Consider the following 15,547-nt stretch of genomic DNA (forward strand, 5'->3'; position numbering starts at 1 on the left):
AGTGAGGGTTCGCCTCGAACAACATCCAACCACCCAACCAGCCAGTACTCCTCTCCATCAGCTGTGACATCCAAACCTGTTAGGTCCGTGTCTTCTGCAGGTGCCAACACTCAGCAATCTACAGCACCATCCCTGACCTCCACCTCTCAGACTGCCAAGCAGCCTCCTCTGCCTCCACCCAAACCTGTGAACCGAGGCAACGCAGCCATGCTGGGTAAGTGGTGCTGAGTAGATGGCAGAGAGGAACCCTCCTTCTGAGCAGCTGACACCAACAGTCATTATGAACACTCAGACGTTTGCATGTAGTTTTCCCACAGGACATGTGTACGAGTCAGTGCACGATCTGTGTTAAAGAAGTCTTGAGCATAAAAAACTGCACACACACACACACACACACATTCAGACATCCTGATAATGATGTTATCTGAACATCTTGAGTAGCTTCTCCCCAGCTAGTTACTTATTATGCCTGAACTACTTTAGCTGCAACATTTCCAGTATTTTACACTCTGAAGATTACAGGGACTCTGGTGGCTGTGGGCTGCTGCTTCAGTATAGGCGGTGTAGTGGTTCCTCTTGTTTACTGTGAGTTTGCTCACCAGGGATCTTTCTTTAAGTCCCACTTGAACATGGCTGTCGACTTCGACTCATTTTATCTCAACAGCACATCTGGTGACTTTTTTTTTTTTTTTTACCGTAGACTGAGCCTGTTAATGAAGTCAAAGCTTTATTTTCAAAGGCTGGCTGCTGTTTATTCATGATTAATCAAGAGACTTTTTTTACACTTCTTAGTAAATGATGTAGTAAGAGCTCTGGAGATGCTGGTGTTGAATTCTGTCACACTGGAATAGAGCCAGCTAGCGTTCATTGCCCCTTGCTTTTCAGCATCCTATTTAAGAAGAAGTGAAGAATGTGACCATCTTCTTTTCTAATAGACAGACGTCACTTGCACAGACTCATAACGACCAAAGAAGGTTAGAAAGTTTGGATGTCCATGAAAATAGCCAAAGAGATTCTTTTTCACTAGGAATTTTTGAACAACGCCACAGAGTTGTTGTGTGTTTGACTGTTCCAGTCAAAGACCTTTTGGAGGTTTTGTACCAGATGTTCCTTTATCAGAAAATGACAAATAAATTTTTCCCTTAGTCCACATCAAAAGAATAGAAACAGATTTTTAGTCTGCTGATATCAGAAAAAGCAATGACTACTTATGGAAGACAGTTGTAGGTTTCTGACATTCTCCACTGCAGCATGATTGACAGCTCGATCGAAAGCCTTGAAGGTTCTGATGACCTGGTTATTACCGCAGAAATAGGTGTATATATGTTTAGAAATATGAAATCGGACACATGGAGATTGTCGTTCATTGTCCGAAATACCAAAGAAGGATGTTTTAAATCCACTTGAAGACAGCCAGTGCCAGACCTATCTTGCTTTCCAGCTGACAAAATTGCAATTGAAGATGCTTAAAACAGCTTCTTTGGTAGGTTAGAATAACCTTTGTCAATCTAATCATTTTTTTTTCTTCAGGCTTCTTCAAATCCACTTCTGTGTCAGCCATTTGGCTGGAATATAAAAAAACAATCCATGTTTGATGGGAAAATACAGTGCAAATAAACTCTACTAACCAATTTTTGCAGTTATGAGCATGGACGAGTGAATCCATATAAAAAATAAGAAAAGAGGCGATCCACATCAAGGAGATGAATCAGTCTATGTCTGTGCCACCAGGCTAGAACAAAGAGTTTAGTTTAAAGAGGCTCTATTATTCAATTCAACTTTATTTATATAGCGTCAAATCACGGCAATGCCATCTCAAGACGCTTTACAGACAGAGGGGAAAACATAATGAAGGCCAATTCATAATAGCCTATATAAGGAAACCAACAGATTGAGTTGAGTCCAACTCAATCTCCCATCCTGAGCAAGCACACTGGCAACAGTGGGAAGGAAAAAAACTCCCTTTTAACAGGAAGGAAACCTCCGGCAGAACCCGGCTCAGGACAGGCAGCCATCTGCCTCTGCTGTGTGGGGGGAAGAGGACAGAAAGACAACAGACAACAGGAACTGCTACTCCCTGCCAGGGAGACCTGCTGAGTTTTCTGAGCTTTCTACAGTGTTATAGTGTTGAATACTCATCCGACATTTGAGCGGTGCCTTTTTTGAGCTTTCCAGCACTCTATACTTTGGTTTCCATGATGACAGAAACAATTGGTTTTACAGTGTTTTTTTGTACTTCGACATTATTGTGACGGCCCAGGGAAAAAGTCAGTGATTGGTCATCTTCTCCAAAAGAAAGCCACACCCACCTTCACTGCTCAGTATAACTACTAGCAGTTGACCAATCAGACGCAGCCTGCAGGCAGGCTAGAGGGCGGAGCTTTCTCTGTCCGCTTGTTTCTAGCAGAGGCTGATCTGAGAGGATCAATACAAAATGAATGAAGGGGTTTGTTAAAAACTTGTGATTATTTCTTGCCCTTCTGGACTTGCATATTAAAATAAATTAGACTGAAATGTGCATAATAGAGCCACTTTAACTTATACACTTTGGCTGAACAACTTCTACAGTACTTTAATTAAGCACTCCAAATGAAGGCCTCCATCTCCTCCCTGTTAGTCTCCGCCCTGCAGGGGGGAGAAAACGCTCAGCTTCCGCTCTACTGGTCCTGCTGGAAGCGCGAGTGCGACTATGATGTCTACCTATCCCTGCCTGTCTACCTGTGCCGGCGGGCTGGAGGCCTGCGCTCAGGTAAAAGGATGCACCCGGTTTCTCTTTAAGTCGGGTGTCTGGAATGCCCAATCCTTATGAGTCTGCATTCTTCATTGTGTCGCGTCCTCTCTCTAGCTGCCTACATATTTCCTTCCCCACTGCCTTCAACTTGTTGGTTGACCTTAAATGCTTTTTTTTTTTTTAGATGTGGTATATGAGAACCGCATGCGTATAATCAGCTGAAACTGAGCGCACTTTGTGTTTGAGAGGAAGCTTCTATGTGAGTGCAGTTGACTGTACATGAGAATGAGGAAGGGCTTTCAGTGCATTCCCGTTGTGGACTGCAATGCATCAATTTTTCTAACACTAATTCATTCAATTTCTATTCAAAGGAGGGTGGGTGGGTGGGAATGGATGTATGAATGAATAGGTGGGAAGATGGAGGAGAGAAGGGTTCTAAGATGAGGGTTTGAAATAATGTAGAGAGAAAATGTAATCCATTACTATGTAGTCAACTGCATGTTGTTACTCTGTCAGCCTTCTTCTCTTACTGTGCCTTCGCAGCACGGCTATGCTTTTAGCGTCATTGTTGCTTTCCAGCTGTTCTAAGGGTTATAAGGACCGTATAGCATATATAGAAATGTGCATGCAAATCAGTGGGAATTTTGCATCTGAGCTCTTTGTGTAGGAGCTTTACAAGGCTAATTATGTACGCTTTGATGACAGGTTTAGAATCTGGCTGTGAAGAGCATGTAGGCTGTATGCATTTCTTTGTCTCCGTGACCTGGGGCACAAGCTACACACTGCTCTGTTGGGGCAATGTGTGCATTTCTAACACAGCTATGTGATCCAACTCACTGTATGCGTGCAGTAATGCTCAGTCAGACATGTAATCCCAGCATTTGTTTGTGTGTATTCTGTCATGTTGGGTACATGTATGACTGATGCCTTTGCTTTCATGTCACAGTAGCAAATCGCATTTGTTGTTGAAGCACTTGCTGGCAGCTCACTCACATGCTTCAACTGCATTGGTTCTGCTTTGTTGGAACATATGGATTAGTTGTTTTTGCTTTTGCAGGTGACTTCACCCAAGCCTCTGGGGGTGCCAGTCTTGTTCCAACCAAGCCCTCTCCTCCCATGCCTCCCAAGAGGACCACTCCAGTCACCAAACGTAACACAGAGGACTCTCCTTCAAGCCACTCCATTATCCCCTCCCCTGTCTCTCTGGAGGAGCACAGCAGCCTCCCCGTAGGTTATCAGCTGCCCCCTCCTCCTGCCTCCCCACCCCTGCCAACTCACATACCACCCTCCCCACCCCGCCAACACATTCACACCCACCACCTTCACCATCAGCACTCCTACCCCCACCCGTTGCCCCAACCCATACCAATGCTGTTTGACCCACCAAGCCCAACAAATGAATCTCCACAGCGCCCAGCCCCCGTCCCATTGCACATCATGATCCAGCGAGCCCTGTCCAGTCCCGGCCCGGCTCAGCCACATCCAGACGGGTTGCAGCGCGCACACACTCTGCTTTTTGACACCCCTCCGGAGTATCAAGGAGATCGAGGTCGCCCTCTGCCTGTCAGCATCCAGCCTCTCAAACTGTGAGTTGCTATATTAAAGAAAAAACAGATGAAAAAAGTAAAACAAGACTTTTAAAAATATAACACCACATGTTGGTGTGAGGATGAAAAAACAGTTTACTGACAAACAGGGAAATTGGGGAAATATTTAGCCGTTCTCTTGTTGTGCCAACGAGTGGCTTCTGGGTTTGCACGAACCTAAATGAATCTTCAGTAAATCTCACTCCAGTCTTAGATGCCTGTTTTATGGAACATTCCTCATGGCTTCACAAATGTACTGTAAGGTTTTGTTATTTTACATTTTTATCAATTTTTTTTTAAATAAAACAAGTTAGTCTGATTTGAATAAAAAATGTTTTAAATTTGTTTGACCTTAAAGATGCACTACAGAACTTTTGCTACTTTGCCGGTGATGAACCACTATCTTGCTTACTAACTGTAAGCTCTTTCTGGCCAGCTAAAAACAGTCTTATCTTGATTGTTGCTCTGTCCATTTCTTTTCTTCTGGTAATGTCATTTTCTAAATGGCCGGTGCCTTTATATCTGTTAGTTACCGTACAGGATGAAAAAGTAGTATAGTGCGGTTTCTCTGCCTGCTTAGTAGCGACGATTCCAGAAATGTGCTTGACAGATGTCACTGTGCTGTCACGCAAGTTCAGAACGCAGTTTTAAGGTTGAAAAGTTACGTTCTGCCCCTTTTAAAGCTTTTTCAGCATGTTTATGTCCACGTTTATCCTTTCTCCTAGATCTGAAGATGACTACTCGGAGGTGGAAGATGATGAGGAAGAGGAGGAATACGATGGGGAGATCCCCCAGCCAGAGCTGGAGCCCCGGAGTCGCCGGTGTCTGGTCGGCGATGCTGTTTGTGTCATCCCAGGGGGGAATAGCAGTGATGAAGAGGAGGACGAGGAAGATGATGATGATGATGAGGAGGAAGAGCATGGTGTGCATGGAGAGGACAGTGATTCAGATGGTCCCGTTCTTCATAAAGATGAGGACTCAGATGAAGAAGATGAGCCCCCACCAAGTAAGCAAAACTACTTCAATAGAAGTTTAAACATGTTTTGGTGGATTTTCTGAGCTGTGAAGCTTCTTCACAGCTCAGAGCTTCTCTTTCGCCTCACCTTTCGTCCAGGTGCCCTGGCCAACAGGGTGAAGAGGAAGGACACCCTGGCTCTGAAGCTGAGCAGCCGCCCCTGTGCCCCTGACAGGGACAGATTCACACAGGATAGGAGCAGCAGAGATGATCAGCCTCCAGGACAGACAGGCCTTACCTGGCAGAGCAGGGAGCAGTGGGAAGCCATTCGCACACAGATCGGCACTGCGCTCACACGGTAACGGCAGTTTGCCTTATTCCTTGTTTTTTGTTTCTGTTAAACTGATAATAGTGAAAAAAAAAAGTTTTTTTTGCTTTGATCTTTGTCCTACTTTTCGCCTACCTGACAAAGAGATGAAACTGAATAAAAATAGTGACATTTTTTTCTTCTTTCTCTCTCCACTTCAGGCGACTTAGCCAGAGACCCACTGCGGAGGAACTCGAGCAAAGAAACATCCTTCAGCGTCAGTGTTAACTCTTTTTCTCCCATTTCTTTTAAGTGGAATATCTTAAAGTATTGATAAATACATAAATACAGTCCTAACTGGTTTGGACTAAGGGCATGTTCACATCACCCTTTTTTATTTGAATCCAAGTCCAGCAGATTATCCTTATGTGAATGCACCCTAACTTGTGTCAGGGTTTGCACTCCACACTCTTGTTTGTGTTTTTTATGCGAATTATGTCTTTGTATTTAAACAAAAGCTTCAGCCAGATGCAATAACAACTAAAATATGCACCTGAAAAGATCATTTGAAATTGTTATTTGCAATGTCTAATTTTAGAAATTGCCTCATTCTCTGCCTGTTCTGCACATCAAACCAAGCTTTCTTATTGAAGTCTAATTTAAGCCCTGTCGTTCTTTCCCCGTCTTTGTTCTTTCTTCAGCCAAAAACCAGGCTGATAGACAAGCAGAGGTTCGAGAGATCAAGCGGCGGCTGACCAGAAAGGTGAAGCAGCACGTCAACTGCAGACATCCAAGAGTTTTATCTTGTATTTGCCAGATATTAAACCAAAATAAAAATGTAAAACTGTTTGTTTGTAGTTGAGTCAAAGACCCACAGTTGCAGAACTACAGGCGAGAAAAATCTTACGATTCCACGAGTATGTGGAGGTCACGGACGCCCAAGACTATGACAGAAGGGCAGACAAGCCGTGGACCAAGCTGACTCCAGCTGACAAGGTATTCAGTTCAGTTTCAGCATCATAGCAAAGCTACCAATATTAGTTTATGTGAAAAAGCCTCCCAACATGTAATGTTTGGCATCTCTCCTTGGAAGCTGACGTTTAACAGCGAGTTTTGTTTCAATCAGGCTGCCATCAGAAAGGAGCTCAATGATTATAAGAGCACTGAAATGGAAGTCCATGAAGAAAGCAGAATTTACACAAGGTATACTTTTAATCTGTCAAATCTTAATTTTATAATCCCTCAGATTATACTCAGTTTTAGTTTGTTAAAAAAAAAAAAAAAAAATTCTTCACATCTCCTTTTTGGATTTGACAATGATGCAGGATATTCTACTAAGAGACATTTCTATTAACTCCCACGTAGCTGTGTCAGTGTTTATTTCCAGTAAATTGTTTAATTTTAACTGTGTGAGACTCTAAAACGTAAGATATCCCCTATTAAAGAAAAAAGTTTCAAGTTTGTGTTGTCACAGATGTACTTCCTGTCAGTGACCTCACAATAAAAAACATTTGTTTCTCCTCAACTTAAAGAAAATTTGTGTATTTAAAGGTAACATATACCTTTAAGACCCAGACTGGATTTTTAGGGTTAATGAAACCTTTTTTTGTTTTCTTTAGGTTTCATCGGCCTTAGCTTCCACGCTCGGATAATGAAGCACTTACATAATCTGTGAAAAGAAGCTGCTCTGTATGCAGACAGATGGCCCTTCTACGTTTCCAGAATGTGCTGTACTGTCTTATCAGGGAAAGCTTGGAACGGACTCGGAACATGCTTGTCGCTTGCCCTCCATCGCCTTCTCACTACATTGCTTTTGCTGAAATGAGGTGGTGGTGGGAGAGGACCAGATGCAGTATTTCTCCCAGACGACAGGGGGACCCACGTGCCAATGAAGTGGAGATGTGGCAGCGTACCTACAGCACAGGACTCGCTCTGACTGTAGTGTGGTACCCCTCAGGAACTCTGATCTAGTTACAACCTTTAACGCGGCCTCATTCTGTGTTGCCTTTTTTTCCTCGTTACTGTATATGAAAACACTAACTCATCTTGTTAATGGATTAGCATACAATAAAACTGATAATAATGATGAACTATAATACACAGTAATAATAGATAATAGAGAAACTGCTGAATCAATTGTGGACTGGAGAGTGAAGACTGGGATACTCTGTTTTAGGACGGGACATCTCTGGGATATTGTGTTTTTTATATTGTGTACAAAATGATATACTTTAGGATGAGACTGGGAAAGATCTAATGACAAAATATTCTGTAATGCACAAGATATTTTATAATGTAATTTTGATCACATGAGTAGTGACAGCTTTTATTTGAGCCTTTTTCGTTTGGCTTTGCCTGTGTTTGTGGTTGTGATGTGAGATGGTCACTTAAGCATCAAGCTAGTTACAGAGGAGGATGCAGGTCCGGAGCCTGTTGGTGTTTTCACATGTGCCAACATAAAGTAATGCTTAAAGCATCCTAGGATACCAATTCCTGCATGAGCCAACACAAAATCCGGTGCCACTGGATCCGGAGGATCTTTCTTCATTTATACTTTGTTTTTTCATTTTTCTTTTTTTTTTTTAATGAGTTTTTGTACTTCCCTTTAAAAGATTGAACGTGCAATGCAGTCTGTAGCCATTTTGGATAAGGTCATGCTGATAGTTTCTATTCTATGAAATACATGTGAGTTGATTTGAGTGTAGATCAGGGATTAATTAAAAAAAAAAAAAATCAGAAAATGTATAAACGGTCAACAGGGAGTCATTTTGGCTAAAGCCTTTTGAAACTGCAGGAGTGTTTATCTTGTTTTGTCTGGCTAGTAGCTTACAGGGTTCTCCATGCTGTATACAGGTTCATATAGGTTTAATTGATGCTTCTGTATATCTTGTCTTCCTTTCATTTAAAAAAAAAAAAAGAATTTAAATATAAAGGTATTATAAGTTGCTATTTTTTTAAGTACAAAATATTAGTTTATGATTAAATGCTACAAGAATGGGAATATGAAAGTGTACGTTTTCTGTAAAACTAAGTTTGTTTTTAATTGAATGTGTAATTATATATGCTGACAGTTTTCTTTTTAATTGTAAATAGTCACTTCTGCGTCTAATTAAAAATCCTATAATTCCTTGAAACTCTTGTCAAGTTAAGCTTCACCTGACTTTTGCCCCCCTAATTATTAATACAGCCGTCCAGTTGTTTTCAGATTGTGATGAGTTTGGGAATATTTATAGTGAATCCACAGCAACACCTTGTGGCAGGTAAGGTTTTTGTCACGTTGTGAAGATACATCCATGAATGTTATATTCGTTTTAAGTTCAGTAGTTTTTAAAAACCTTGCTATTAACATAATGCAGTACATTCCCTAGATTAAAAACATTTTTTTTCTCAAAGTACAGCAAGATCATATCGATATTTGACTGATGCTTCAAGGTAAGGGAACTGCATTATAACTGAAATGAAGACTACATAAGTTATTATGATTAAACAAACTACACTAAAATACAAGTTGATGAAAGTGAGATAAACTGAATATAAACTAAAAGTAATCAAATACCATTAAGATTGGTGTATGGCACAAAAATAAGTTCAGAGATTTTTTACCCGCTAAATTATTGTCTGTTTTATATCAATATAAATGTATATAATTTTTATTTTAACATCCATAGTAACAATTTATAATTGATGGAAAATGTGCAATATAGGTACAGTGATATTGTTAATGTCGAGCTTGACACAATTAAACTCGATTAATCTTTATTGGACAAATACAAGTAAAGGCAATTGCTTTCAGCATTCGCACACCAGCTTATCTGTATTTAGAAATTGAAATTAAAAACAAAGGTTTTATTATATTATATTTTTATTATTATTATTTTATTAACATATTTATTTTACGTCAGGAATAAACTTTTAAGAAGAGGAAAATAAATCGGAGGGTGTACTGTGTCTTTAAGTGGGCGGGACTTCCGCGGCTTCCAAAGAACGCGATGTCTCGCGTGAGCTACGCGCCTGGAAACCGGGAATACAACGTGCACGTTCACCTCTACGCAAAGTGCATATTTCTACTAAAACAGGTTAGTAAAAATGTTTGCCAGTTAACTGTTTTGGTTTGTAAAACATATATCAAGATGCACAACCACAAATTTACTGATATGAGTGAAGGTTTATTAACGTAATTGGAAAACGCCGTCCATTCATTCCTCAGTGTAACGCTAACAGAGCTAGCACAGCTAGCTAGCGACAGCTATAGAACAGAAACTTCTTTTCCATACTGATTTATGCCAGCAAGCTTAACTAATTCTCTTGTAAAACCTGTATTTTGGTATCATGCTTTAATAGTAACTACTTTTGTTGTAGTTATTTGGTATGAAGCTTTAATTTTGTACACAATTTGTACACAAATTGTACACAATTTATTGTGCAACGCCAAATGTTCGCCAGGACACATGGTTAAAGCTTGTAGCTGAGATCACTGAGCATGAATTAGAAATGTCTATTCATGCTTTTAATTTAAGGAGCTTACAAAACTCCTCACACGTGTCCATGTGTTTACCCAATGTTTATAATACACTTTTTGTTTGTGACAAAGCTAATCTCGGCTACTGTGGCACACTTGCTCACTTTGCACATTGGTTTATTGTAGGGATCACAGCTGTCTGCAGTAAAAACAACCTGATACTGAGCCAGCCTCTGACACCATCCTCTAGCAGCTGTCCAACCCCTTCAGCTTCTGATTAATGTTACCAAGGAACTAAAGACTTATTGTTCCTCTGGCTAGATCTGTCTGTAGTACTGTCCTCAACTTGTTTTACAGTAGGCACGTGGGACTGTTGTGATTGAAGGTATTATTTAACCTTTAATCAGACCATGTTAGATTGTTAAATGTTGAACACATTTAATATTTAATAGGTGTAACAGAATTATTATTATTATTATTATTATTATTATTATTATTATTAATAATAATAATAATAATAATAATAATAATAAATTAGTCTGTGAGGTGATTCACTTTGTTTAACATAATCCCTTATCAAAATGACTGTTTATCAGCCGTTCTTTACCAAAGACTGAAAGTGTTGCTGCCATGCCTGCTAAAAAGACCGCCACCAAGAGAAAATCGGCAGCTGCTTCGGAGAACGTTGAAGACCCTAAGAAATTTAAAGGTAAAACATTAAATTGGGTTGACAGCAGAGTGGTTTTGCATATAAATTGCTAACTATGCTGAAAAATCACAACTATCTTTAAGCTTTTGTTGTTTCTTCTGTGTCTCTAACAAGAAAAATAGCAAATAAGATCACAAAGAAAACAGATTTATTTGGACATCATCATTACTACTGAATACTAAATTGTACTTGTGTGTCTGTGTGTGGGTATGTAACAGTTTCACACAGGAGTCATTGCAAGGAGGCAGGCCAGGTCCTGGTTTTAGGCCAGGGGGATGTTGGACAGTTGGGTTTAGGAGAGGACATCACTGAGAGGAAGAAGCCAGCTCTCCTGTCTCTACCAGAGAAGATCTTGCAGGTGGTAGCTGGGGGGATGCATACTGTATGTCTCAGTGAAACTGGTAACGTAAGTATATGTGTCCTATTTCTATTTAGTAGAAAAATTGAATTGAGAAATATGTCACACCTAAAGTACATACACCATTTTGGTCCCTTTTTTTTCTTTTAGGTCTATACATTTGGCTGTAATGATGAAGGGGCGCTTGGTCGAGACACGAAAGAGGAGGGTTCTGAAATGGTTCCGGGAAAAGTGACACTGAACGAAAAGGTGGTCCAGGTGTCTGCAGGAGACAGTCACACTGCTGCTCTCACAGAGGACGGATCAGTGTATATCTGGGGCTCCTTCAGGGTTGGTGAACTGCTGTTTTTATAAAAAAAAAACATTGAATATTTTTGTAAATGTGAATTTTGTGTGTATATGTTTATGTTTAATCTTCCAGCCACTGATTTGTGGGGAAGCCATGACTGTGTAGTATTTACCATGTACATCAGACAGTGAAGTGAACAGAAGTGTAAAGTCAATTTCCTCTCTTTATCAGATTACCAAAAAAATAAATAAATCCTAAAGAATTTTGTCTCCCGTCACGTCTGCATGCATACAGCTTTAGTGAAAGCTTTAAATTGTGCAAATATTTCAAACTACAGATATCTCTCATGTTGTTTTGCCATTAACACGTCATAAGTGATGTCAATGACCACCTTGTTAAGAGAAATGTGGTGGGTGGGAACAGTTGGAAATGCTGCTATAAAGTCATGAAGAAACTGCAAGTGAGACACATTAAATCTGTTTTATTTATTTTGTTCAGGTGCAGGAAAAGAATAACTTCTACAGCTAGTTATTGTAGGTAAAACCATGGACTAGCAGTAACAATGAAAATCGTTGGTAGTAATGATACAGTCTTAGATTCCTTTGAAAAACTGATCATGTGTTAAATTAATACATGACAGCTGTAAAACCTGGTTCATGACTGAGGTTTGTGCTTATTTTCCTCTCTCTGAACTGCTAAATAAAGTCCTGGATTTGAGCTGCTTTTGACCTTATTTCTAATTTTTTTCTCTATGGCAAGAAACATGAAAAGTCTTGAAATTTGAATGCCTTTTCTGCAGAGTTCTGTAATATTACTGTATTATGACTTTTACTTGTATGCTATTTTTTTTTTTTTTTTGTATGCCACGTCACCTTATTTTCATAGCCTGCTTCTTTTGTTTGTTGCGTTCTGATGTGTGCATTATTTATCTCCATTTATATGTGTTTTCTTTAAGTCAGTTAACTCTGAAAATACCATACCTTGTTTTTTTTTGTGTGTTTTCAGGATAACAATGGCGTTATTGGTCTTCTAGAGCCCATGAAAACATGTCCTTTTCCAGTTAAAGCCCAAATTTCAGAGCCTGTTGTGAAAATTGCATCAGGTACACATTGGTTTGTCTCAAAATTCCACATTTTGTTTGTACACAATATAAATGAACTTTTGTGTTTCTGTTTCATTTTCATGGCTCTTTCAATAGGTAACGACCACTTAGTGTTGTTGACACTGGACGGAAACCTTTACACATCAGGTTCTGCCGAACAAGGGCAGCTGGGAAGAGTTCCTGAGCATTTTTCGAACAGAGGAGGCAGAAAAGGTCTTGGTAGGTAACATCTATTCCTTTTTGTTGGAAAGAATTAAAATCTGTGATTTCTAACAGTAAATCTAATCCATGTTAAGTACTTTTAAAGCTTTTTCATTCATGCTGTTTGTGTGTTTTTATTCTTTCTTTTTTAATTCCTAGCACGACTACTGGTACCACAGATGGTGAAACAAAAAGGAAAAGTTCACTTCACTGATGTATTTTGTGGAGCATACTTTACCTTTGCTGTGACAAAAGAAGGATATGTGTATGGATTTGGCCTCTCAAATTATCACCAACTGGGTGAGTGTCACAGTGTTTGTCAGTGCTGTGCATTCAGCTGCATCCGGCAGCTCATTTTCAGTCTTATTACATCAGACACGTCAAGTGATTGTGTGTGAACTAACAATTATTTATTTTCTCATATTATCTCTCCAGGCACTAAAAGCACCAACATGTGTTTTGTCCCAGTAAAATTAACATGCTTCAAGAACTCGACCACTGCCTGGGTGGATTTTTCTGGAGGGCAACATCACACACTCTGCTTGGATGCTGAAGGTAAGCAAGACTACATTTGTTGCAAATTTACTGGTTAGGATCATTACTTCACTTTTGTAGCATGCATAAGGAAAGACAGCTGAACTTTTCCCACTCAAGTCAACTTGTGAGGCCTTAACAGAGTCTCTGCCCGTCTTCTGTTAGGACAGGTATATAGCCTGGGCAGAGCAGAGTATGGCCGCCTTGGCTTGGGCCAAGGTGCTGAGGAGAAGAGTGAACCCACATGTGTTGTGGGAGTGGAACCGGCTAAAGGAGTGACATGCGGCGCTTCTGTCAGCTACGCAGTTACCAGAGAAGGTGAGAAACAAAGCAGACACCGCAGTGAATGAAGCAAGCAGCTACTCAGTCTTGTATTACTTGCTTGTAAGACAGTAGAGCGCTAAAAACCCCTTGTACATGATAACTGGGTCTCGTGTTTTTTTTAAAAAGGTGTTTTCTGATCAACAATTTCTGTGGTTTAGCTGCAGAAATTGCCATTGTGTTAGCAATTGGAGAAAAGCAGCATGTTCAACAATTGTAACTTTTTTTTTTTTTTTAAAGAAAGGATGTTGCTTGCTCTTATCATTTTCAAGTTTAAATAAAAAAGCCCATTTACTGAGTTACATGACATCAGAGAAAATTATGGTCACAGAACTGAACTATGTTCTTGTTGGGGTATGAGTGTGTGTGAACGGGTGAATGTGTCTTGTAATGGAAAAGTGTTATATAAGTACAAGTCCATTTAATACACAGTAAAATAAATACATTTTCTACATTTTATTTAAAGGCCAAATAAAGACTTCACGTGAAAAAAATTAAGACTTTTTGTCCTAATTTTTTCTTGGTTCAGGTTTTATAGGGTTAAACTGTGAGCACAATTCCCAACGGCCTGTTTGGAGCAAAGCAGGCAATGATCATCTTATTATTAGCATTACTGGAGTCAAACGTGATGATAGCAACATTATGCTGTGGGGATGTTTTGCTGCTGCTAGAGCTGGTAGACTGGGCAGAATAGAAGGAAAAACCAGAGCAGTCAATGCAAATCTTTATCAGAGTGCAAGCTGCATGTGAAGAAAGTTTACATTTCAGCAAGAGGATTCAAGGCAAAGATAACACAGAAGCATCTTTTAAAAAATCAGCCCAGGAATGATTCAAGCAGGGTCTGGATATTACATTAATAGACTTTTCTAGAGAGAACTGTGGTCGGCTTCTCCTCTCACCTAAGCTTTAATGTTTAAACAACTTCCAACAATCCTTCTTCTTTTGTGCTTAATTGTGTTACTACTTTGTTCAAAGTAGTAACACAGGGGGATTGGATCGAAGCCATGACTCAATGCAATCAGTTGGTTTCTATTATAAGATATGTATGAATTGGCTCAAAATGATGTGTATGTTGATTTGTGTATGTAAAGTGCCCTGTGACAACATTGTTGTGAAGTGGCACTATACAAATAAAGTTGAATTGAAAAATTGAATTCAAAGTTGTTTTTGCCTTGCAAAACAAAATAGTGTATCTTTACTTTTACTGATTTATCTGTTAGGAGTAACCCTTTGTATTCATGCCCGTTCTTTGTCCTCATTCCAGGATGTGTGTATGCATGGGGCATGGGAACCAACCTGCAGCTTGGCACAGGAGAGGAAGATGATGAGTGGAGCCCTGTGAAGATGACCGGTAAACAGCTGGAGAATCGTGAAGTACTGATGGCCTCCAGTGGAGGGCAGCACACAGTCTTGTTGGTCAAAGACAAGCAGGAGAGCTGATGTTCTCAGACAGGGTGATGCTGCGTGTTTTGATCTTATTCAAGGTGGAACCTTGGTCAGGATGCTTAAGTCTGGTGAGAGCGTTAGTCTATAAGAATCTTCCTGTGCTGAGCCGAGGAAGTGTGAGATGTTTGGGGCGGAGGGGAAAGGTGAGGTTTTAGCCTCTTTTATTGGAAGTCCTGTTCTTAACTTTGGGGGAAATGTTCATGGAAGTTTTTGGTAGATCATGACAAATGAAAGAGTATTTTTTTAAATCTAGTTTTTGGATGTTCTTTTGAAATTCAAAAAGTCATTTGTATGGCTGTGTGATGAATGTTTCGATTGTATTGTGACTGTGCATGTACATAATAGAAATATGAATGCAAGCTGTTTAGAAATGTTCCTGAACAACTCTTTTAAATCTTTTGTTAAAGCAATAATTAAAAATTAATTTGGTTCACACAACACATTCAGACCCTCTCAGTTTCACACGTGCATCTACTGTTGATTTTATTCAGTGCACACCCAGTTGTCGTGACTATTTGGACACATCATACTGTATCGTACGTTTGTTGC

General features: G+C 39.8%; 2 protein-coding genes across 3 annotated transcripts in view; both read left to right on the forward strand.

Moving 5' to 3' along the window:
• phactr4b (phosphatase and actin regulator 4b) overlaps window positions 1-8,572 on the forward strand; it is a 31,632-nt gene extending 23,060 nt beyond the window's left edge. The window contains exons 7-16 of one of the 2 annotated variants that reach the window (XM_079239997.1): window positions 1-214; window positions 2,618-2,749; window positions 3,789-4,317; window positions 5,043-5,323; window positions 5,432-5,630; window positions 5,801-5,856; window positions 6,281-6,342; window positions 6,438-6,575; window positions 6,706-6,782; window positions 7,199-8,572. The exon at window positions 1-214 is cut by the window's left edge and continues 122 nt beyond it. In XM_079239997.1, the coding sequence (XP_079096123.1) occupies window positions 1-214; window positions 2,618-2,749; window positions 3,789-4,317; window positions 5,043-5,323; window positions 5,432-5,630; window positions 5,801-5,856; window positions 6,281-6,342; window positions 6,438-6,575; window positions 6,706-6,782; window positions 7,199-7,214 (1,704 nt within the window). In that variant the 3' untranslated portion in view covers window positions 7,215-8,572. The remainder of the gene's footprint in view (window positions 215-2,617; window positions 2,750-3,788; window positions 4,318-5,042; window positions 5,324-5,431; window positions 5,631-5,800; window positions 5,857-6,280; window positions 6,343-6,437; window positions 6,576-6,705; window positions 6,783-7,198) is intronic. The other variant, XM_079239998.1, reaches the window with a different exon arrangement.
• A 991-nt stretch (window positions 8,573-9,563) lies between these two features.
• On the forward strand, window positions 9,564-15,547 carry rcc1 (regulator of chromosome condensation 1). Its single transcript, XM_079241351.1, has 10 exons — window positions 9,564-9,655; window positions 10,635-10,747; window positions 10,966-11,153; window positions 11,256-11,435; window positions 12,400-12,496; window positions 12,593-12,715; window positions 12,857-12,997; window positions 13,133-13,252; window positions 13,397-13,549; window positions 14,817-15,547. The coding sequence occupies exons 2-10, from the start codon at window positions 10,669-10,671 to the stop codon at window positions 14,990-14,992; spliced, it is 1,257 nt and encodes a 418-aa protein (XP_079097477.1). The 5' UTR covers window positions 9,564-9,655; window positions 10,635-10,668; the 3' UTR covers window positions 14,993-15,547.

The sequence above is a fragment of the Telmatherina bonti genome (assembly GCF_933228915.1).
Source record: "Telmatherina bonti genome assembly, chromosome: 5".
Taxonomy (NCBI): Eukaryota; Metazoa; Chordata; class Actinopteri; order Atheriniformes; family Telmatherinidae; genus Telmatherina; species Telmatherina bonti.